The 22804-nt window shown below is 35.5% G+C and overlaps 1 protein-coding gene across 5 annotated transcripts in view; it reads right to left on the bottom strand.

The window, feature by feature from the left end:
• Window positions 1-22804, bottom strand: part of DENND4A (DENN domain containing 4A) — a 51379-nt gene that overhangs the window by 7846 nt on the left and 20729 nt on the right. For all 5 annotated transcript variants that reach the window (XM_084532744.1, XM_084532747.1, XM_084532746.1 and 2 more), the window contains 18 exons: window positions 20141-20199; window positions 19319-19463; window positions 18534-18709; window positions 16409-16509; window positions 14277-14495; window positions 13888-14033; window positions 8787-8920; window positions 7772-7907; window positions 6850-7056; window positions 6618-6746; window positions 6208-6352; window positions 5954-6073; window positions 4934-5074; window positions 2966-4059; window positions 1783-1993; window positions 1045-1139; window positions 383-558; window positions 130-276 (listed from right to left, as the gene is read on the bottom strand). In XM_084532744.1, the coding sequence (XP_084388870.1) occupies window positions 130-276; window positions 383-558; window positions 1045-1139; window positions 1783-1993; window positions 2966-4059; window positions 4934-5074; window positions 5954-6073; window positions 6208-6352; window positions 6618-6746; window positions 6850-7056; window positions 7772-7907; window positions 8787-8920; window positions 13888-14033; window positions 14277-14495; window positions 16409-16509; window positions 18534-18709; window positions 19319-19463; window positions 20141-20199 (3581 nt within the window). The remainder of the gene's footprint in view (window positions 1-129; window positions 277-382; window positions 559-1044; window positions 1140-1782; window positions 1994-2965; window positions 4060-4933; window positions 5075-5953; window positions 6074-6207; window positions 6353-6617; window positions 6747-6849; window positions 7057-7771; window positions 7908-8786; window positions 8921-13887; window positions 14034-14276; window positions 14496-16408; window positions 16510-18533; window positions 18710-19318; window positions 19464-20140; window positions 20200-22804) is intronic.

The following is a 22804-nucleotide window of genomic DNA, read 5'->3' as shown; positions in this document are numbered from 1 at the left end:
AGATACTCTCTTAAATCAAGTTCTCTTCAGAGAACCTAAGTATCATATGAAATTTAATAAGGAATAAGTGCACATCCACAAAGAATAAAGTAATTTCCATGTAAACAGAACCAGAATTTGCATGTTTACCTATCTGAATTTAAATCTTCTTGAACAGACATTAGAGATGTAGCAAGGCCAACAGTAGCTGCCGTATTACAGAACTTCCCACTTTGATTTGAAGAAAGCGGTGGGAACTGCATGTTTTCTGTAGATGGGCTGGACTTCAGAAAATACCTGCATGGGAAACAAAAGCTTAACATTATCTTTATAAAAAATACAAAAAAAAAATCACAAAAATGAGCATTCAAAACTGAGGAAAATTCAAATAATGCGTTATTACCTTCCAGGTCGCCGAAGATCTCTAATTTCTATGCTTAAAAAAGGCAGAAATAAATTGCCGCAGAAAGGACATGTAGTATTGAGATTTGAATCATCTGCTGTCCAACCTGCCATAATTTCTTCATCGTGAACCAAACAGTCACAAGTTCGGCACCGCGAACAGCTTGAGATAAGGACCTGCATACAGCAGATGACAGAATCCCACCATTACACATTCTCAAAATTACTTTTCTTTTACAAAGCACTTAAACAGAACTATAGGCCAAAAAATCTCTGCCCTTAGATGAATATTGCTCACCACCTATATACAAATTTGGCCACATGTTCATTTTCTTGCTTTGGTTGGAACAATTAAATCCAAATTAATTAATTAGATCTTAAATCCAAATTGTAATAGCAGGCAAGTTATATGGAAAATGACTAGAATGAACACTGAAAAAGTATTAAATGCAAAAATAAATTTGGAAGGTCTTGGTTTATTTGTAACAAGTAGACTGGCATCAGGTCCTATCCTCATGAAATAAACCAAAACCGACCCTGCTATAGAAATATTTATCTTCCAGTGGGTTAGTTTTAAGCTTGAATTTTAAATTGTGATTTAGATTTTACATTTCAAGACAAACTTCTAGCATATCAATTAAGTATCAGTAAATCATTCTGTACCTCCATAGCGTAGTTCTGAAACACGCTGGTACTACTTGTACTGCAAGAAGATATCAACTCGGATTTGTCAGGTAAGGGAAACTTGGAAATAGAACCTATTAACAACAATAAAAAAAAAGAAACCCAAAATATTAATGACACTGAAATTGCATATTCCAGAAACTGTCTTTCTGGTCAAACAATTCTGCAGTTAAAAAACGTGTGATGGAAGATGCAGCAAATCAGATACACTTCAGAGAGGAAGAATTGCAAAACTGGAGTGTGAAGCTGCCATCTGCCCAGCACCAACACCAGTGAAAATGCAATCTGAAAATGAAAATCCAACACAGAATTTCCATATGTCCAGTTTTCTTCTTTTCCAACAGTTGGCAGCTTGGAAACAATTTTTACAGATCAGGTAATTCATATCCACACTTTCTGTCCGGACAAAAAGTAAGGAAGGGTAAGAGGTGCTGCCTCACCCAGAAAGTTATTTAGGCGCAGGATGTTACTCTGCAAGCTATTCCACAAGAAATAACACCCAAAACAAGTTTCTAAAATAAAAATGTCCATAGGTACAGACCTACCTGCATGAATAAGAGTTTGCAAGTAGGAAAAGGAAAAAAAATGCACTTTTTCCTCCCCCCACATAAAGGATTACTGTCTAAGATGATCCCAACCCAAGAATTATGAAAGAACTTCCAAAAATATAAATACTTTGTTCAGATCGATGAATGCAACACAAAAGCTGTCTCTTACCACACTGGTCAAATTGCTTTGATGAGCCATCATGGGAAGCTGAGCTTTCTAGGCTTGTTCTGCTTAGGCCAATTCCCTTAATTTCTGACGTGGTATTCTCCTGAGGAGAAGCACTTTCAAAGTCATTGCAGACATCTTCATCAGTTAACGAAGTAGACTCTGAATCTAGAGCTCCAAGAGATGAAACACTTGCTCGGTCTGAATTTTGATCCTGAGACAAGAAAGCAAATTCCACTGAGAAAAAGAGAACAAAAATATTCCAGAAAATAAGAGGCAACTTTCTTTGTGTCACTAAAAGTTCAAGGCATGAATTTACCTCCTTGGAAAGTCACTCAGCTCAGATCTGTATTCTGAACCAACATGAAACAAGGTGAGTTTCACTCACCTAAATAGCTACATGAAGATTCTTTTCGTAAAGATTTTTAATTTAGATCTTTCTGTTAGAAGACAAACATTCTAACCCTACAACTTTTTACTTATTGCTATAAGAGCACTTGTAGGAACACACATAGAATAGACAAGACATCATCGACTCTTTAATTATTCTGATTGGTTTTAGCCACATCAAGACCATACGGTGGTAGCACCAACAGCAAACTGCATCTGTTTTCATTCCCAAGGTTTAGGAATAAATGAGTTTTGGTTTGAGTTCATCACAGGAAAAAAACAATCCAACCAAATGACCTCACTACAGAACTACTCTTCAGCCACTTTATTAATTAATACAACCATTTTTCCCTTCTTTCGCAAAAGCTGTAAAGGATTGAACTTTATTTTTCATTTTAATATTTTTTGTTTAGTTAAGTAAGTTTTTTTTTTTTCTGACAAAAAGACAGAGCAGTCTTCTCCATCCTGTCAACACGCTACAGCATACTTACGTTCTTCCATTAAGTATACTCTAAACCCATGCATGGCCAAAACTTCTACAATATGCAACTACTTTAAGGAAAATCCATTGATGCTTTCTATAGAATCACTGTTCCATTCAGGACAATAAAATTAAGGCCCTGGCAATTCAAACATGATTAAAACAATTTAAACTGTTTACCCCCATGCACGTCATTCAAATTGGGGATTCACCACATAGGAGCCAGTGATTAAATATAAATAAAGGAAAAACTTTTGTAAAAAAATTTGTTTTTGTTTTACACAGTACCTAAAACAAGGAATGACAGAAAATTACCTTTGAGGATGCAGCATACATTGTAAATTTTGAGTACCACTTGCTAGCCTTCTCTGCAACCCCTTTTCCAGCAGAAAACATGCTGCTTTTTAGAACATCGAACTTAGGTGTTAACAGTGTATCCAGGTTGAACGATGGTGAAGACACAAGTGTTAATGCACTAGTTGCCTCCTGTGGATGTTCCTTTGCTGGACTGTTTGGGGAATATGCTGGCGAGGACCAAAGCCTATCTCTCGACTTTTCTTCAGTTTTCATGTGATAACTCTTGGATTTGATAAGACTGGAAGGCCTTGGGGAGTTTGGGGGAAGGCTGGACCTCCTACATGGTTGGATGACTGTTGGGCTCTTTTTATTAGCACTTCTGTCATCAAAGGGTTTTTGTAACTCAATGCTTGGGGCACGACTTGACAAAGGGCTGCTCATGTTGTTCATATACATGACTATTTCTTCAGCTAAATCTCGCCTTGCAGATGGGGTTGAAACACTTCTGTCATCATCCTCTTCCTCATCCTCTTTCTGCTGTTCTGTCTCAGCAACTAGCAGGGACAGTGGATCAAATCCAGTCTCAACATCTGTCTTTTCAACTGGCTTTACTGGAAAGCTGCTCTTTCGTTGCAGCCTTTTAGGTTTTTCACTGGAGGACTTCACTGTTGTAGATGTTTCAGGTTCAGCATCCAAGTCTTCCAAATCAAAGATAACTGGAGACTCTGTTTTATCTGTAAAACTGCAATCAAAACCTGCATCTTCATCACTAGATTCTTTCTCCAGACTTTCTCTCTTAGATCCTAAGGAGGAAGTTCTGATATTAAGAGTTTTTGGCCTTATGCTTTTCTGTAATGCACTAGATAGGATTTTGGCATCAGCTCCTAGTTTTTCAACTATTTCTCCAGGGTTTGCTTCCTGATTTATTCTATTGATCATGAGTCCCACTAAGCCATCTCCACTCAGATTGCGGTTCCTGCTTTCCCATGGTATCTCCCTCAAGTCAGGTTCTACTGCACTTTTATGTCTCTTTCTTAAGGATTTACTTTTTATAACTTCTGCTTCATTGGCATCCTCAAAAGATGATGTAAACAGCAATCCTGCAGAACTCTCTGGAAAACAGATGAGATAAGATACTTTACTTCTTAGTATGCAAGAAAACTAAACAAAATTATAAAAGAATACAAGTTTGGTTCATCTTTCAGATTACAACACTAAGAGATGAAATTAGCTATGTATTGTACTAGTGATCAAAAAGTTGAGATGACCACGATCATAGCTTTTTTTTTTTTTAAAAAAATAAGCTTAAAAAACTAACCTCTGTATTACTTGCCCATCAAATGGTCAGATGATAAAACATTTAAAAGGGAGTCAATACAGTTCTTTTGGAGAAGTATTATTAAGAGGTTTGAAAGCTATGGATAGGATAGCAAAGATATCTAGAAAATAGCAAAAAAGCAATGCTTTCTAACCTGATGTATTAGAAATAGAGCCTACAATAGGAGCTCGTCATAGAAATTTCTGTTGTTTTTATCAGGGCATAAGGATACAGAGTTTAAAAGACAACATTACAGTATTTCAAGCCCAGATAACAGTGTTACAGCAGCCAGATTTGTCATCACTTGTTACACGTGAAAGCAATTAGAAGTTTCTTTTAAGTATACTGAAAGGATTATGAGCTGCTGGAGTTTATAAGAACAAAACAGAAGACTCAGGATTTTGTAAGCAGATGTAAAGTACAGCAAAAAAGAAAAGAGAAATAAATCTGGAAATGCAAACTATTCAGAAATCTTGAAATAGCATATGCAGCCTATAACCTAAACTCACTCACACAAATATTAATTGGCCATTGCTGTTACACCAATAAAATACTGCAAGTTACGGGGACAAATGACCTCAAGGCATGCTACATAGAGGTCTTACTGAAAATGAAATACATAAGAAAAAACTACACAAGAATCCAAATTTATTTTCTTTTCCACTTACCAGTGCTAGCTTCTGCTGTCGTATTGTCAACAGTACCATTGAGCCGCACTATGCTAGAAGCAGCTTTGGCGTTACTTGAGTTATGATAATTTAGCTTAGGTAGACAGTCACCACTCCCTTTTGCACTCTCCACTTCGGACACTGTGTACAGAAAAAGACAGTTCTTCAGAATCAAAGAAATTAACTTAAAACAAGTTTTCATTACCTATTAGACATTTCAAGCAGGATTAAAATGACAGCTTGTTGCATATATCCCATAATACATAGGTCGATATTTAGTTGTGCAAAGATTTTCAAGCTAGAACTGATCTATGGATATTTCATTGTCAACATGACTTTTACAACAGCTGTAGGGAAAATACACTGAAAATTTTAAAATAATTATATTACAAGGGACAACTTTTATTATGAAGAGTATTTTCAATGAGTTGTGTATGGGGAACTGTATAGTACAAATGTATGGCTATTATAAATCTGATTGTTACACATTTTCATAAAGAGATTATGCTTCCCAACTGCAGTTAAGGAAATCATGAGCAGAAACCTAAAGGAAGTCCACAGCAAATTGAAAGCCATTCTCATTTTGATCTCCTTGATTTAGAGAAATTCTAGGGAGATGAATAATTTAGACCTGATCTCACAGACCTGCAAATACTCAGTCATTCTCCTCTTACGGGATTTAGGAAGAAAACAGACTGGTAGAAGAGGCCTTCTGGTTGATTAGGCCTTTAAAGCAATTTTTTTTTTTTTTTTTTTTTTAAAGACAAAACCATTACGCTGTACTTATCATTTGTCTTTTCTATTATCATAACTTATTGAAACTGAGGAGGGGAAAAAAAATGCAATTTTAAAATCTAAGTTAGTTGCACTTAGAAAAAAGAACTTCAGGCATGAGCATAAACTGGCATTATGGCATTATCACACACATTCACTGTAAAATAGTCAACTGCCCCACATAGCTCTGCTGAAATCCCCATATATCCACAGTGAACTAGGTATCTGTATTCACAAGATACATACAAGAACTGGAGTCACTCTCTCTCTTGTCTTCTTTTTGTTCTTGTATATCTTGAAGACAAGTTTTCCCTTGCCTGATTTCTTCTTTGCATGATGTGTTGTTGCTGAAGTCTGAAAGTCCCCCTATCATAAAAAAGCGAACAACAGGATAATGATGATTATGTTATTTAGCAGAAAGCTATTTGAAATATACAACAGAAAGCTATTTGAAATAATTTCTCAGCATTGAGATAAAGAAAAATATTTGAATACTCTACCAGGAACGGCCGTATGTGATGTGCTTGCTGGCAGTTTTTTCAATGCTCTCTTGAACTGTGCTATTCCTAAAACAACGTTTCTTATCTTCATCCATAGGAAATAGCCACCTCGATTGCTTGAAGGCCATGTACTTTCTAAAACGGCCTATTTTGGAAATATCAAAGTCAAATAAAGTCATCCAAAGGAACAGTCAGGTGTGAATCATTAACTTCATTTCAAACTGGGTTACATTGGCAGTTATAAAAGTAGACTTCTAAACCTACAAAGGTGAAGACAACAATTATTCTGTCTTGAATTTCTTCTGATTACTTGAAATGATAGAATTACACCTGAACTGAAGCTTATTTTGATTGCTTCTATTCGCCTTGATAAAAATGCTCACACACACGCACCCTTTGAAAATACTTACCTTATTGTAATAGCCGTAAGTAATGGCATTAGGGTCAACGCCAGCTTTTTGCATTTCAAAAAGTACTCTCACTGCTAGCACAGGCTGACCATACTGTCCACACAGTTGCATAAGTACTCGGTAGCACACCTGAAAATACACACATTTAGTATTGTCCTTTTACAGTCAAATACATACTCCATTCATTAAAACTGCGGGCTATTTCTGAAGTTCTGGGGTTGGCTTATTTTACCTCATCAGGCGGATCTATTTTTTTCGTATGCATTTTTTGTAGGACATCATATGCAGTTCTCAGAGCCCTAACTTTTGAATGGCACACTTTCACATATGCAGGAAGGCAGATAAACCAAAGACCATAGCAGTGACGTAACAAACACTTGGACCACATCTGTGGTATAGATGAGTACTTCTTAGCAATTTTATGTGCAGATTTAATTTCCTGTAAAGAATCAAAAAACATTATTTGTGTATTTACACAGACATTACACAAATAGAAATGTTAAAACCAAATATGCATCATTTTTATCTACAGGAACTACATGATTGAGTATGTTGTTCATGCTGAAGTTGAAAAGAAAATGAAAGCAAACTGAGGGATTACAATACAGTTGCTGTGCAGTACTCCCATCCTAAATTTCAAGAAACATGAGCTTATTATTCTGTGTACGTATTTTTGTAACATATGAGAAGGTTAGAGCCTGTCTTGAAATCTCAGGTAGTGAAAAAACAAACAAGAAGTGGATGTGGAAGCCCAGCAGTTTATCACAGAATGGTTTGGGCTGGAAGGGAATTTAATGAACATCTAGTTCCAGACCCCCTGCCATGGGCAGTGACACCTTCCATCGCTCAAAGCCCCATCCAACCTGGCCTTTATGCTCATGGAGAACAGGATAAAGAACACTGAAGGAGTGGAGACAGCACAGCAAGTGGCCATCTGTGCCCAGGAACCCTGTACAATTCATTATAAGCAAAAACAGTAAGTACAAGTAAACATTCAAAGAAAAATTAGCATTGCTATCTTATATTCTCCACATCAGCAAAGAATCATTAGGCTGCAGCCTCTTCAATGTCAGTCTTTACAGCTGAACAGAAAATGAATGCAGCAATCCGGTATTTTCTAAAGTAGCTCACACTATAAGAATACCTGCAAGTACCTGCTTAGTTCTTCTGAACATCGGTGACGGGCTGTTGGGACTACTGGTTTTTGAGGACAGTTTGTTACTAGGTGTTGTAAGAAATCCTTCAGGTCGTTCAAACAAATCTAGTTTTAATACTGGAAACCCATTATAGCTGTAAAAAGAAATGTGTCACTTAACTCCCGCAAGGCGGTTCCAAAGTAAACACACTATAGAACAGCAAACAAAATTACACAGTTGCACTAGAAGCTACAGAGGAAACAGAAAATACAGGATTAAAACCTCAAAAGACACCATTGACAAAGTGGTTTACTAAACCATCTGCATGATTTCATGAGCATAAGTCTGCACAGAAACAGTCCCTCAACATGTTATTTCAGTGTAAGCAACTTAAATTGTTAGCTACATTTGCTTTAATAACATTTCCTTTAATTAATGTGTCAAATGTATTAGTATGTATTGATTCCAGTTAATCCAAAAATCTGTCTTAGTTCCCAGCAAGCATCATATCACAGAGGCTTATAAAAATCAATATAAACAATATCAAACTATCTAAAAGATTAAATTAGATTTAAAAATGATTTTGTGAATTAACGAAGAAACCAATAGACAAACTCATTTGACATAATTACTAAATTAGTAACACCAATTTTCAGTGATTCTCTGCAAGGCACTCTTTCAAAAATAGTATTTTCAGATTGTATCATCAGTAGTAGCAGCACGCCAACAGACTGAGTCTATTAATTTTACTTTTAACTTTAGAAAACGTCAATAGCTAGCACAATGTAATGTGAAAATACAGTCATCTTCATTAGGTATTACTGCTTCTGTGTACGTGGAGACATGCACAAAACCATTAAAACTTCTAAAGAGTTGGTATACTAGGCATTTCATTTACATGTTTTTACTTCAGCAGAATAAAAAGCAACAGGAAAAAATCTGTACTTCATGGCTAATACAAGAACATAGAAACAAACAACAAAAGGGCCACTGTTATGATTTTGGCCAGTATCCTACTGTGTTTTTAAGTCACCTGTATTGTAGAGGGTGCTCTTCACCATTTGGCAGATGAGGGATCTCCGGCGGTGTTATGAAAACTGTATGCTCACTCTTGTATGACTCATCCAGCTCTATAAGCCGTGTTTCCCCAGTTTTGTCCATATCTACCTAGAGAAATTAGAAGAAGTATTTACTGGTGTTTCCTAGTGTTATGGTATTTTCTGCTATTACAGCCATATGATCAAGCAATGCCGAGTCTATATCAGCATCAAAGGACTGTATTTTAAGAGTAAGGATGCCTTGTGAAATTATAGTGAGAACAATAAGTGTTGTATCTTTTTTGTAAACTTTACCAAACCAATAGTCAACACTCAATGAAACACTCTGATTTGCCTGTTTTCAGGTGATTATTGTAATTATTGTAAGCAGTTGTACAAAGAGGCTGATCATTCTGCATAAGAACATTTCTGTAAATGTTTGCAACTGCAGCAGTAACTTTTACCTTATTTTGAAACATGAAAAATTAGAGCTTCTTTCACCTCCATTTCAAGCATTGTAAATAGTAACGAACTATTCAATCATCTAACCTATAAAGAATCTACAGACAACACTATCAAGAAATTTCAGGTGCTTGCAGAGATGATAGAAATACACACACCTTCAAAGAAATAATGGAATAAAAAGTCACTTGACCTAAAGGGGGTAGAAGTAGCTTGGGCTTTCTAAAAAGAAAAATTCACCCGAATGGTGAAGGACAGCTTCAAGACTTTTTTTTCCCTTCTTTCAGACATCTCAGTTATATGTATGAAAATAGAGCAGACATCAGGTGGCCCTGTTCTCTCATAGCTAGGACAGCAATGCACTTCATGGCTAAGAAAGGCAACTTGCAATATTATCAGAAAGCATAAATTTCATCCACACTTGTTTTGTTTTCATCTTTGTAACTGGTAATTTGACCATATGTCTTTGTTCTGTTAGCCTGGCTGTTGTTGAGAGAAAGAGGTTGATCACAGCAATGCTACCTTCAGTCAAGAGTCCCTAGTAAACTGCAGGGCTGGTAAGAGTTTCAAAGGTAGCTTTCTCTGCAAATTAATTCCCCTGCTTTATCAACAGCAGCATGCTCCAGGCAAATTTCAAAGCAGCAAACTGCAGGATCAAGTGGCAGAAAAGCTGTCCAACGATTAACTGAAGGCATTTTATTTCGTTGTTTGTGATAATAAAAATAAAGAACCAAAGCAACATTCAGCCACTCCAAACAAGACTCTGGGAAATTATGAACTGCCTCCCTTTAAGAAAAAGATGAAGAGTCTTTAACAAAGTACTACAAGCTTCCTGTTGCTACTGTTCACATTACAGAAACCACTAAGAACAGAGCTAATATAATGTGCATTACATTCCACATGCAAGCCTTCAGTTAATATTTCTGCTGGTATTTGTATTGCTTTGTCTCAGATCGTCTGTGACCAATTCCGTCTGCTCCAATACCTCATAAGTGCTGCTTCTGCTTGCGGGATGAGATGCCTCCATCTCAAAGAGTTGGCACTATCAAAAACTGTTTACTTCCCAGCACACAGAATGTGCTTTTCATTCAGATACTGATAGTCCCAGCGTTCAGTTCAAATACTGTCACAGTTTACACTTACAGCCGTTATTTAAATGGTTTAAATGGAAATCAAATTACAGCCAAATGGTACATTACTTCAATGAAGCTAATAAGCAGCCAGCGGAACCCAAAGATCTATGGTTCTTCATGCCATAGAAGTTTAGCAACAGAAGATTCATGCAAAAAATGACATCTTCTACATTTCTCTCCCTCCAGAGAGGTGGAAATATATCAAGTAGTTTCAATAAAATTCTTAAACATTTCAAATTTGATAAACATACAAAGAGGTGCTCTTAATTACACATTTTACTGCATGAGACAGATGGAAAGTATTAGCAGATCTAATCAGCCAAGTAGCAAGAACATATGGCTCCTGAAACATAGACAAAAATGAAATCTTCTAAAGATGTAAAAAACCCAGAGCTACAAGTTTCAGCAGTGAAATACAATAAAGTCAGTAGCTTAAATATGTTCCAAATTGAAGTAATTTTTGAGTTCATGGGAAAATGAAAACTTGAGACAATTAGCCAATGCCTCTCACCAGCAGAAGAGATTCTTAATTACCCATTTTGTCTGCTGCCTAGGATAAAATAACATGTAGAACAGATTATTCTTCAGCTTAAAATATTCTTGTAAATGATTTGAGGCAGGGCTTAAGTAATATTTTATGGATAGCTAATTTCATGGTACATAAGATTTGTCTCAACCCGGTGGTTTGTAACTACCTATGAAAAAGTGTTCTATCATTATTCAATCCATGACATCACTCTTTCACGTATACCCTTTCATGTACTGGTTCACCTAGTGAAAGACAATATGTAAGAAAATATTCACTCAAATGAAATCATTCAAGTTTGATATCTGGTCATAAAGATGAAACACCCTGCCTAAAACTCTAGTTCCTACAGCACTACTTGGTGCACTTTAATATCTTGACTTTCTTTACTGTAAGCACCGTAAAAAAAAAAAAAAAAAAAAAATCAGGAAGAATCAGGAGAAGATGAAGGAAACATACCATTGTTTAACGAGATCTTACATGGGAACCGCCTTCCTCATGCCAATGAAAACCTAGCTTTGCAAGCAAATTCTAAAACCATGGCAAATCCTACACACAGTATTTCCAATGTGTCAATTCCCCCACAATTAGCTCAGGAACAGAGGTAGTTGTCCCCTCAAAACAAAGAACTCATCACTGCCAGAAATACAAGTTGGAGAACTACAAGTGTATTATGTAAGGTTTATTCTCGTGACACTGTTATGAGCATTTTCATACTGGAAAGAAGCTGTCAACAGCATCAGTTAGCAGAATGGCTGGCATTAGAACATATGAGCCTCAGCTTCAGCTGTGCAAGCACCTACTTAACCTTTAAGAAAAGGTGAAAGCTCCAACAGATTAGTTGCAATCTTCCCAGTGGCATCACCAGCCTAAGAACTACTCTTTCAGGAGACCTATTTGAATTTCAAGGTAAAATAACATTAGCTAGGACACCAATTCCAGTGCCCTCATAAACCATTCCACAAATGAAACAGAACAGATAGGGGTGTTTATTCAAAATGCAGTTACTATGTGAGTGTCAGCTTCTATTTAACATTAGTAAGAGAGAACCTGCAACACAATGAAGACTTAGTAGTGTCCAGAAGTATTTAGTCACGTTTGTATATTCCTGTTTATGATACCTCCCATTTTTAAACACTAACTGACAAACAGGAGAGCACGCGCTACACGCTGTAGACCTTTTAACTGAACTTTAGCATAATCAGAGTGAACATTACATAAATATTTGTATTTAAATCAATTTCCAACCTACAAATGCCTGCAAACACATGCTGTAAAACTGTGAAGCACACTTTTGAGAACCACTACTAATAAAATATTCAGACTAGCAAAAGCTATAAAGAATATTTAATATCATGATAGCATACTTTTACATTCATCTCAAACTTAAGCTTAACTGAATTCAGATTTGTTTTTCAAATGTCGATTCATTTTTAGCTCTTTTGCACTGTGTCTTTTCTGCAAAATAGCAATTTACATAGTCTTCAGTATTATGGAATAAACAGCTGGTGACCTACTTCACAGGAAATCGTAGACAACATGTGCATTACTTAAACATTAGTGTCCTAGAATAGAATGTTACAGGTAGCCAGTATGAAGACAAGTAGGTGTAGAATTTCTTAAAATATTCATGACTTCTTTTGTGTTATAGTAGAAGCAAACAGAAATAAGACTGCAGGTTTCAGTTGTTTTTCTGAACACAAAAAAATAATATTTTTAGGAATTTTCAAGTAGAATCAAAACAGTTATGTGGATCCTCTTCAGAAAGGTGATGATTTTTCAGAAGTTAATGTACTTTGGAGAGAACGAGTTTCTCACAGTACTCAATAATCCTAATGTGGACCTTCCTTGTAAACAACATAGGATTTTTAAAAATTGGAGTGATACTTCCATGAAAGACTGAAAAAAAATCAATCCACTCTGATTTGGGAAATCCAACATTCTACCATCTACTACTGTGAGCACCAATCAAGGAAAAGGTCTGAACTTATGTCATGAAAAACACCAATTGTGATCATGTTGCATTTTCACACTCCTGGCCACTATATCCTTAACAATCACCCATCCTTCTCATTACAAACGACAGAGCAACAGAGAGCAAAGTATTACATTACTGCAACAAAATATGATGGTAGATTAACGGCACTCAGAAAAAAACAAACAGCTTATGCAAAGCTTGTATGAGACACAATACTGCATCTTGCTTATTTAAGAAATCCATACCTTTCATATCCATCGATAAATGATGGTAATACATGTATTATTAGAAAACACTCATCTAAGAGAAGATGACTATTAATACAAACACTGTATTTAAGGTATTTACATCAGCAAACTGGTTTGAAATTGAGGGTAGGAAGTAGCTGCAGTATGAATGAAAGGATGATTGAGAAAGATTTGTTTTAATTATTCAGTTTCAGTACAATCCTAAGACTTTAACAGTAACCGGAGAATTATTATTAGAAAGGACTGGCCAGCATGTTTGAAAAAGGAAAAAAAAAAAGTAACGCTCTATTCAAAATAATTAAAATATGAGACTGCCTCATATCAGCTACTGTGCTGCTCATCAACCTCAGTCCTGAACTGCTGCATAAAATATTATACATTTATAAAAATAAATGCTCTCAGTTATATTTAAGGAATATAGTTCTCTGATAAAGAGCCTTTAAGTTGCTACTTTGCAGTCAGAATACTTCCCTTCTTACTATAGGCCGGTATTTCAAAGCTTATATACATATGAAAGTCAGCAATGCTGATTTGTTCTCATAATACATTTAGACTTTCAAGAGTCTGAAATGAAGCCTAAAAAAAAAAAAAAAAAGGAAAATGGAAAGCTCCAGTAGGAAACTATGAAAAAAAGAAGTAAAGACTGAAATAAGTTTACATTTCAAATATATTCTGCCACGTAGTACATCAGATAATATAAGCAACTGGAGACATTAAAAAACAACACAACGCATATGAAAATTTGCTTACTTTATCTACGCAGTCATCAAAAAATGCAAGGCTTGCATCCTTATCACTGACAAAAGAACATTCTTCAATGAAGCGAATAAACATCTGAGTTTTGGTCATCAACGTATAGAACTTCTGATGTGAGCGATCTCTACTTTTGAGGAAACCTGTAAAACAAGATTGGAAGCATGTAAGAATGCCTAGAAAAAAAAAGTCCTCACTAGAAGTCACCACATTTTACACTAAGGAGCAATAAACTTTCTGTGATCTCTGCCACTACTATGAAATTTCTTCTGCACTTGATTTTTTACCATCATTCACAGTACTAACGCTGCAAACATTTTTATTCTTTGAGTAAGAATCTGAAATAACAAGTTATATATATATAACAAAAGCTTATGACACTTTACCTTGTAGTTCAAAGAGAGAACTTGCATCTGTGGCTGTTTCAGAGGGTGCCTCTGTTATTGGCCTCAGGTAGGACCTATAACCTTTTAGTATTGAGGCCATGAAACACAGAAACGCTTCCTGGATCTCCAGATCTAACAGATGTAATTTCTTCCCAGAATTAAAATCATAGTCATTCATTGCTAGTTCCATTAATGCATCTTCTCTTGGTCTTTGCTGCACTGTGAACAACAAAAACATTATAATGCTTTGCATTGATTTTCTTCAGTATTGACCAAAAAATTTTCTTTACCCTACTAGATTCATTTACTACTGAGCTATTAAAGTCAATCATGATACGTGACAATGGATTCAGCTTGACCTTATACAAATTATGAATGTCTGGATAATACTAAAAGCAAGATAAATTTACCTTTTCAGTACCTTAGTTACTACAGCAACAGATGAAACCAATATGGACAGAGCTTAAAAAAAACTCAAATTTGCCTATATAAACGTGAAAATTTATACAAGAGCTGCTTAAATAAGCATATTTTAAGAACAAAGACATAGAAGGGATATATATATTCTTTTACAGAGCCTTTCATCTCAGTGTTCTCAAAAAGTGGACTATGCACGTTAAACACTTATATAAACAGAAGAAACACCAGTCAAATACAAACTGGAGCCATCAAAACATAACATAATGCAATAGAAAGATGCAGAGAGAAAGCAGTCATTTTTGTAAATTATCTAGTAAAACCTCTGCTCTTAAAGGACACACTTTTATCAACATTTTCTAAAGCCATCAGAACTCTAGCTAAGATTTCAATACTACAAACTCAAACTATGGTAACATTCTAATAACGTCTCAAAACTAGGAACGGATTTTTTCAGTACTGTCTTTCCACATCATATTATAGGCAGCCTTACTCTGATAACACATTTAAGTGGCTTCATCTGTAATACGAGCTTATGATCAGTACTTTTAAAATATAGACTACAGGGAACATATGGTTTTAATTTTTTTCTAGAAAGACTTCATAAAATACATCAAAGTTTTGAAGCAATTGAAAGTTTGCATCACGTAGCATGCTGCACAAAAAGTGTTTAAGTAAATTTCTGTTTCAATACATTCCATGCAGGACAACTACATTCTAGTGACAGCAATCACCACAGCTACTTGATGTTACAACCGCCTTGCATGATTGCTCCTCAGACTCTCACTAACGTCTATGGAAAGAACCTTGTAAGCAGACAGGTATGTCAGAGTGCTGGCCAAATTCTTTCCCACTTCACAAAGCCGTTTAGCTATGATACTCAAGTACATAAATATACTTGAGGCCACCTAACATTTCCAAATGTTTTGTTTTAAATAATTTCATTAACATTATCTCTATCCAGTTTTCTAGATATTTAGATGAAGGTTCAATACACCTTATTCTGCAGTATTTGAGGATTCTATCAACAATGTTTTCCTTAAAAACATTTACTTCAAAACAGAATACTGCTGTACAGTTAAAACCTCAATGTTTCTAGAAAGCTTCCATCTTAAAACTTGAATCTTTTCCCCCACCTTAAAGTTTCAGGTACTTTTTCTCCTCAGTCAATCACGTTTAGATATCTTTGAAATAAACTTGCAGCTAATAAAAGGCCTAGAATTACTTTTTGGTTGTTTCCTGAATGTAAAGGCTGGAAACATATATTGCATAAAATTATTTACATGAATAAATCAACACAGAATCAGAACAAAAGTATTATCAGCTTGACTGTAAAAGCTAGCTCAATTGTCAAAATATCAGCAGACTTGAGCCAGCCTTGATGACAAAACTGAAGATTATTAGCTCCTGACCTACTCTTTGCTTTATTATTCCCTTTTCATAAGGACTTTTTTCTTGTACAAGGATAACAGTTAATACAATGTAATATCTATTGAGCTCCACATTGTATATATGCAAATCTCCATCTCAAAAGCCCCCATGTGGGTTCTAATCTTTGGACTTAAAGCACAAATTGTGGTGTTCTGTATGAAAACATCATTCTGTAATTACGTTTAGTATAATGGGTGACTTAAGAACACATTTAACTAGCTATATTTATCTGTTACTGTGGCACACTGTATCCGATGTCAATCATTTTCTACTTCCCCACTCACATTCTGCCAGTTGCTGATATAAATTATTTAAAGTGTTCATCAGATTTTTGCAAGGTTTCTTTGGTAAGATCTTCCAGGCAATAGCTTTCTTATCTCCAGTCCTGGAAAAACAAAGGGAAAAAAAGTATGAGTATACACTGGAAATATGTTTGTGTATAGATTTGTATCCAGATTTTTCTATCCCACCATAGTAACGGTAGAGCATATACAATTTGCTCCACTGGAACAGTGCTGAGAATGACTGAAAACCAACTAACAAAGTCAAACTTGATTTACTGTATGGAGATTTGATTACAGACATTCAACCAACACCTATTATTTCAGGATAATCATTGTGGAGACACAGTTTAGCACTGAAATCGATCCACATAGAATTCAAGAAAGATGAATGGATTAACAGAATTAAGCACTTGCCATCACACATTTAACCACTACACATGCTACATTCTAAATTGCAGTTATTTAAACTAGGATAATGACTAGAATGCTGATAATATCCTGAAATAAACTTGACATAACTGCTTTGCATTTAGTGCACAGAGATACAGACTTAACTACATTGTTATCGCAATGAAAAAAATACAATTTGTCACCAGAGGGCACCAGCAAGCCTCGAGACCCTACCAAAGTTGGAAAAACCGTCAGCATGTTTGACACTTTTTTCCTGTAAAAACAAGTTAGTTCTATTGTGTCCTAAGAAAACATACAGAAAATCAGTTAAAGGTAAAATGGAAACAGAAATAATTGCAAATAAGAAACTATTGCCATTAATGAATATGTATCTAATTAGACAAGTAACAAAGGAAATGTACAAATGTTTTCCTCTTAACCTAAACAAAACGTTACTGCAGTCTAGTTTGAACCAGTTCCTAAAAGCTTCAGAGTAGAACTACTGTACAAGCTTGATATCAGCATAAAATCCGTAAATCCTATTTATGGATGCTTAATGTATACAGTCTTCTTGAAATCTACACAGAACTACTGAAACCGAGCCTATAAGCAAGAAAGTTTAAAAGAAAAAGGTCCTAAGTTTTTAGTTAGGCATAATAATGCTGAAAGACTGCTGCCAACAAAAGGATAATAAAGAACACTGACCAAAGACTTTGAGAATGAAGTTGCATTAAGTATACACCGAATATATTAAGCATTCTACTGAAATGCAAGAGTAAATCTGAAATACATGTACAGGCTACTTTTTTTTTTTTTTTTTTTTTAAATCTGACTTATAAGTCTTACCCTCTTTTCTGTAGAAAAGACTATTTCTGTATCACATCATCACATGAAAATAAATAATACTTTGATTATCGTAACAATACTGAGATGGAAATACCTACTCAGAAGCCAAAACAGATGATCTGTGTTTGTGGTTTCATTCCAGTCTTGCCTTTGGGCAAAAATTCTGGACAAAAGCTACTTGTGTCTTCCCTGTGCTACTATAGTTTCTGTATGTTGGCTATTGATACCATTTCCCAATGGTTTTAACAGAGCACTGCTATCCCTTACTAATATTTCAAATGCTAGATAATTAGTATGATAGAAAAATGTCAGGCTCTACACAGATCTGGAGGAGAAATACTAATACATTGATTTTGTTAATGATGGAATTATTTTAAGTCTCAATTAAGACTCTAATTCATGAAAAGTTTGCATCTCTAATTCTCAGTATCAAGTTCCTATACCGTACATTAATATGGGCTATAATTTCATTGATACAGTTTTCAAGCAGATGTCCATCTGAAGACATTAAAATTTCTTTAACACTAAGACAGCCAATCAGGAAAAACTAAGATGATTATTCTCCTCTAGGGAACCAATGAAACAAAACATAATATGGTTAATCCAGGAAATGTGCTAATGCGTGCAGAAGGATTTCAATGTACTGGAGTAAGAGGCAGTAATGCTGCATGAGGACTGTGCCTCCGCTCTACCATGCTGAACAAGAAATAGCTATTTCTAGCATCCTCATTTTGAAAAAGATTATGTATTAGAAATTTCAGAGGTTTAAAGCAAACAAACAAAAAAGCCACTCAAGTTTCACTGCCAAAAAAAATAAGGCAAGTTTTCCTTTGAAAAGGGGGAGTAAAATAAAGTTAACATGAAAGAAAAATTGTTAATAAATACTTACTGAGAAATGGTATTGGTATCTAGGTCAACACAGCTAACATCTGGTGGAGGGTCATAGAGATCAAAGTATCTTGAATCAATTCCCACTATGAACGGGCATGGTGCACTTAATACATCTGCCAGTGCCAAGGGACAGAGAGGAATATATGGGCAAGGCCAGTGGAAGGGAAATATCATCTTTGAAAACATGCAGAGATAAAAACATAGGTTAAATATGTATAATAGCCTATTCAATTATAAAACACACTTGACTAATCCCCACTTCAAAAATATTTGACGTGACAGGTAATAGAGTACTTTACTGTAATTCTAGAGGCATTTTATTTAATAAAGTGGGTTCATTTCTCTAAATTTCAGTTTGTTTAATCTGTAGAAAAAGAGCTCTTCAGTGTAACAGACTGCTTACGGTAGAGGTAGTGAAACAATGAGTTTCATTGAGTGAAACTGATTGAGAATGTTAAATGCATATTATTTTCCTTTCTTCTAAAAGATAGAATTCAGTACTACTTGGGAAAAAACAGGAAATCACTGAATTTGGGGTCACTGCACTGTGATGACCAAACATAATCATGATATTTACACACAAAAAGCCAACAGTAGCTATCTTCTCTGTGGTCTTCATGGAACATCATTACAGATGAAGAATTATGTTGCTAAAGATCTTAAATTGTATTCTATTTTTTAAGTTCTCTCTAAGCCTAACAACATTACTACTAATTTTAGATTTTATCTTAAAAATATTATTCTTTCCACGTACAAGTGCACGATTAAAATAACATTACTTACAGAGACTAATGCCTCTGTCACACTAGTAAGGACAGAAGGTCGTAATGAATGGATGAGAATTTTATGTTCCGTCACAGCAAACACAAGTAGAGTTACCGCATTTTCAGGTCCTAGGTTCTGAAGTAGTGTAGAAAATTTGCCCCCACTGTTCAAAAATATAAACACACTGGTGAGTTATAAGTGACCAGAAAAAAACAATCAATAATAAAATAGAAAACAAGATATTAGAAAAAGATTTTATAAACTTAAATCTACAAATATTTCTTTCAAATAAGACAGCAAAATAGACTACTTGGTATATTTCATTGTCCAGTGAAGAACAGTTATTTTCCAACAGTAACCATGATGCCATGAGACTAGACTTCTTTTTAGGACACATGCACAATGATTTTTCTTTTTGAGTAGCACTTTACAGGGAAACTACAGGTATTTCTTTAATCATTCTCCTGCACAGACATGAAAGTTAAGACAGGCACAGAACTACTTTAATTAACCCACAATACCGAAGTTGTGCTATCTTGGGAGCCCGGGTGCCAATTCCTACAAGGGCCATCTATCTATCTTCTGCCTCAAGAACCACCAAAATTATTTAAAACCAAAAGAAAACCAGAACAACAACAAAAAACAAGCACAGATATTATTAATTAAGTATGTCTCTTTGACAGGGCATAGGTCTAATCTCATAAATAAATTTCGGATACATTAACTACAAAAGGCACCAGGACAAGACTTAAATTGGCACCATTACAGCTCAAAGCATTGAAACTTTTCAGTATAAGTCAGAACACATTTCATGTTTAAACAGAAGATACTGCTACTTGCCTCAGTGGAAGGGGTGATGATACAGGTTGGCTAAGAATCAGGTTATCATGTGGAGATAGCTGGAAAAAGATTTTAAAATACATTGGTTTTATTCTGAACTTATTTATCAGAAGCTATATAACAATAGCACAGAACAGAGAGATAAAATTTAAACTATGCCAAACCTTACATAATCCAGTTGTAGGGTACTATGGAAAGCAGAGTGCAGTGCTATGCATCAGTATCTTTTAATGAAAAGCAGGCAAAGCATTCCCTTCCTTTCTCAGTCAGAACTGAGCACATTGTATATCCATAAAAAAAGGAATTTAAACTAGCTAATACACTAAAAAGTGAATATATTAACTGCTGAAAGTAAACCCTTCTAAACCTTCAGAGAAGCGATGACCCATAGTTCATACACAGCTTTCAGGGAGGATTCTTTTTAGATTGAGCGGGAAGGAGACGGACAGAAATTAAGGAGACAGGTGGCAGACTGTATTATGAAGTAGTATTTCCTTCAGAAGACACGAGAATTCACGAGAATTAGGCTTTTAGCTGGTAGAAATTGCTCAGCTCAAATCTGGTATAGACCGAAATTCACACTGGTCAAGGATCCAAGATGAAGGTCTTATGCTGATAGGACAAAATGGCAATATTCTAATGGTGACAGGAGAAACCATTCATATATTTAACATGAATGGAAGAATTAAATGAGTACAAGAGTACAGATATGCAATCAGTTTATCACAACTCATCTGATGGGTTTTCAGTCTAGTAAACCAAAGGTACCAAGATACCAGTTAGCTTAATCCTCGTTGCTAAGTCATGCATTGTCTATCTACTGCATAAAAGCACAGATACAAACAGCAGTAGCAATTCAGCAGGTCACAGTAACACATATGATCAAGCATCTTTTAGTAGCATTTCATTTTTGAGTATGTTTCACCTTACACTCCCCTGCAAGTGACTGGACAATAGTAATCAGAAACATGAGATGAAGTAGTAGTTCAAATGCTGAAGCATCAAGTTACCTAATGCTGTGCCTGGACTGTCAGCCACACAAAGCATACAATAAAAAGATTCTCTGCAGTGCTACATCCTTTCGTATTTCATACAACGGAACTTTGGAAGGCCAATGCTCCATTTAGCTTCATTGACAAATCAGGATGACCACACTGCTGTACATGCTAGCTTTGTTCTCCAGTAAGTCATCTTGTGACAACTACCACCATTAACTTGCTCAGTGAAAGAATTCAAAGAACTCATTTTTTCAGCCTGAGGTAACCTGCATAAACTATTCCCAGAAAGGAAGCATCAGCCTAATGTCCTATGACTTTTGTGTTTCATCACAAGCACATAAACACAACCAAGCGCCTATTCAAAGCGCACACCTCCCTCAGGCAGAAGAGGCACTTTCTGCCCCTATTCTTCAAGGGGAGAAAAGTATTACTCAATGCACTTGAAGTTTGCAGGCTGTGAATACATCATTAGAAGAGCAACATCTGGGTAATAAGGGGGTGTCAGCCATGGAGAATGAGGTCTAGCAGATCAGAAACAGCCTATCAACAATAGCAGCTGGAAACAGGCAATCAGCAACATTCCTGAATGCTTAATTTCTGAAGTAATTATAACCATCAATATAAGTCAGACACGTGCCATGTTCTCTCTGACTTATAACAGATGTTAAGAAGGATCTAAGAATGGGTCAACACATCCAGACTGGTATACAGGCAGCTATTAAAAATATATCAAGTCTCCCTTTCAGAAAGCATATAGGCAAGACATTTAACAGTAACATGCATTCAGAATGATTTGCTATACTAGTTACTTAGCAAAAAAATTAGTCTTTTAAGTTAAATTACAGAGAGAAATTTCTTCAAAAATAGAAACCTTGAAACCTGTAATCTTCAAAAACACAACCACTGATCACACGATTTTTGGGAAAACATCTTTGATACTACCACCTGTGATTTTTTTTCAGTGCAGTATCGAACAACTCAAGTCAGTCCTTGGAAACAGCTTGAAGGAAGTAGATACTCACAGACAACATCTCCTGCTTACTGTTAAAAGCTATATCTGTGGTATCAGCTACTAGAGTTGTATTAACTTGATACATCCAGTGTTTTGAAAACAGCAAGGTGTCACAGACAATCTCACATCGCTCACCCACGTCCTCAACTTTTGTTCCAGGATACACACCCGTCTATACTTGGATACAGTTCCCTAAAAATTTAGGCTGAAAAAAAAAATCCAATGTTTTCCTCTAAACTCACTCAGTTTCCTGGAAGCATGTGTTTAGCGTTCCCTACTGTAAATATTTTATTGAAGGAGTATACACAGAAAAACAATGTCAACAGACTGGGTTTTGAATGGAACTTCCAAATCATAATAGAAGTGACAGAAACATCAGATACAGCTTCAATGTAGTTGTTCTCATACCCCTTTTACTAGAAGAGTAATATTTGTCAGTTCTCTAGAAAACACAAGTGCATTATGGAGTATTTTTAATATTTAATACATAAAGACACAACCTGAGATTTCATTCACTCTGAAAGACTTCTCTAGCATACAGGTTATGGCATTAAAACTGAAAACTGCACAAGGCACTCCGTATTTTATTTTTCTACAGGAAATAACACAGAGTAACATTGTTTTTGTAACAACTCATTCAAAAACACATGGCTG

This window comes from Aythya ferina, assembly GCF_964211825.1.
Source record: "Aythya ferina genome assembly, chromosome: 11".
Lineage (NCBI taxonomy): Eukaryota > Metazoa > Chordata > Aves > Anseriformes > Anatidae > Aythya > Aythya ferina.
Note: the sequence above shows the minus strand (reverse complement) of the source record. Positions and strands in the feature narration are given on the sequence as shown.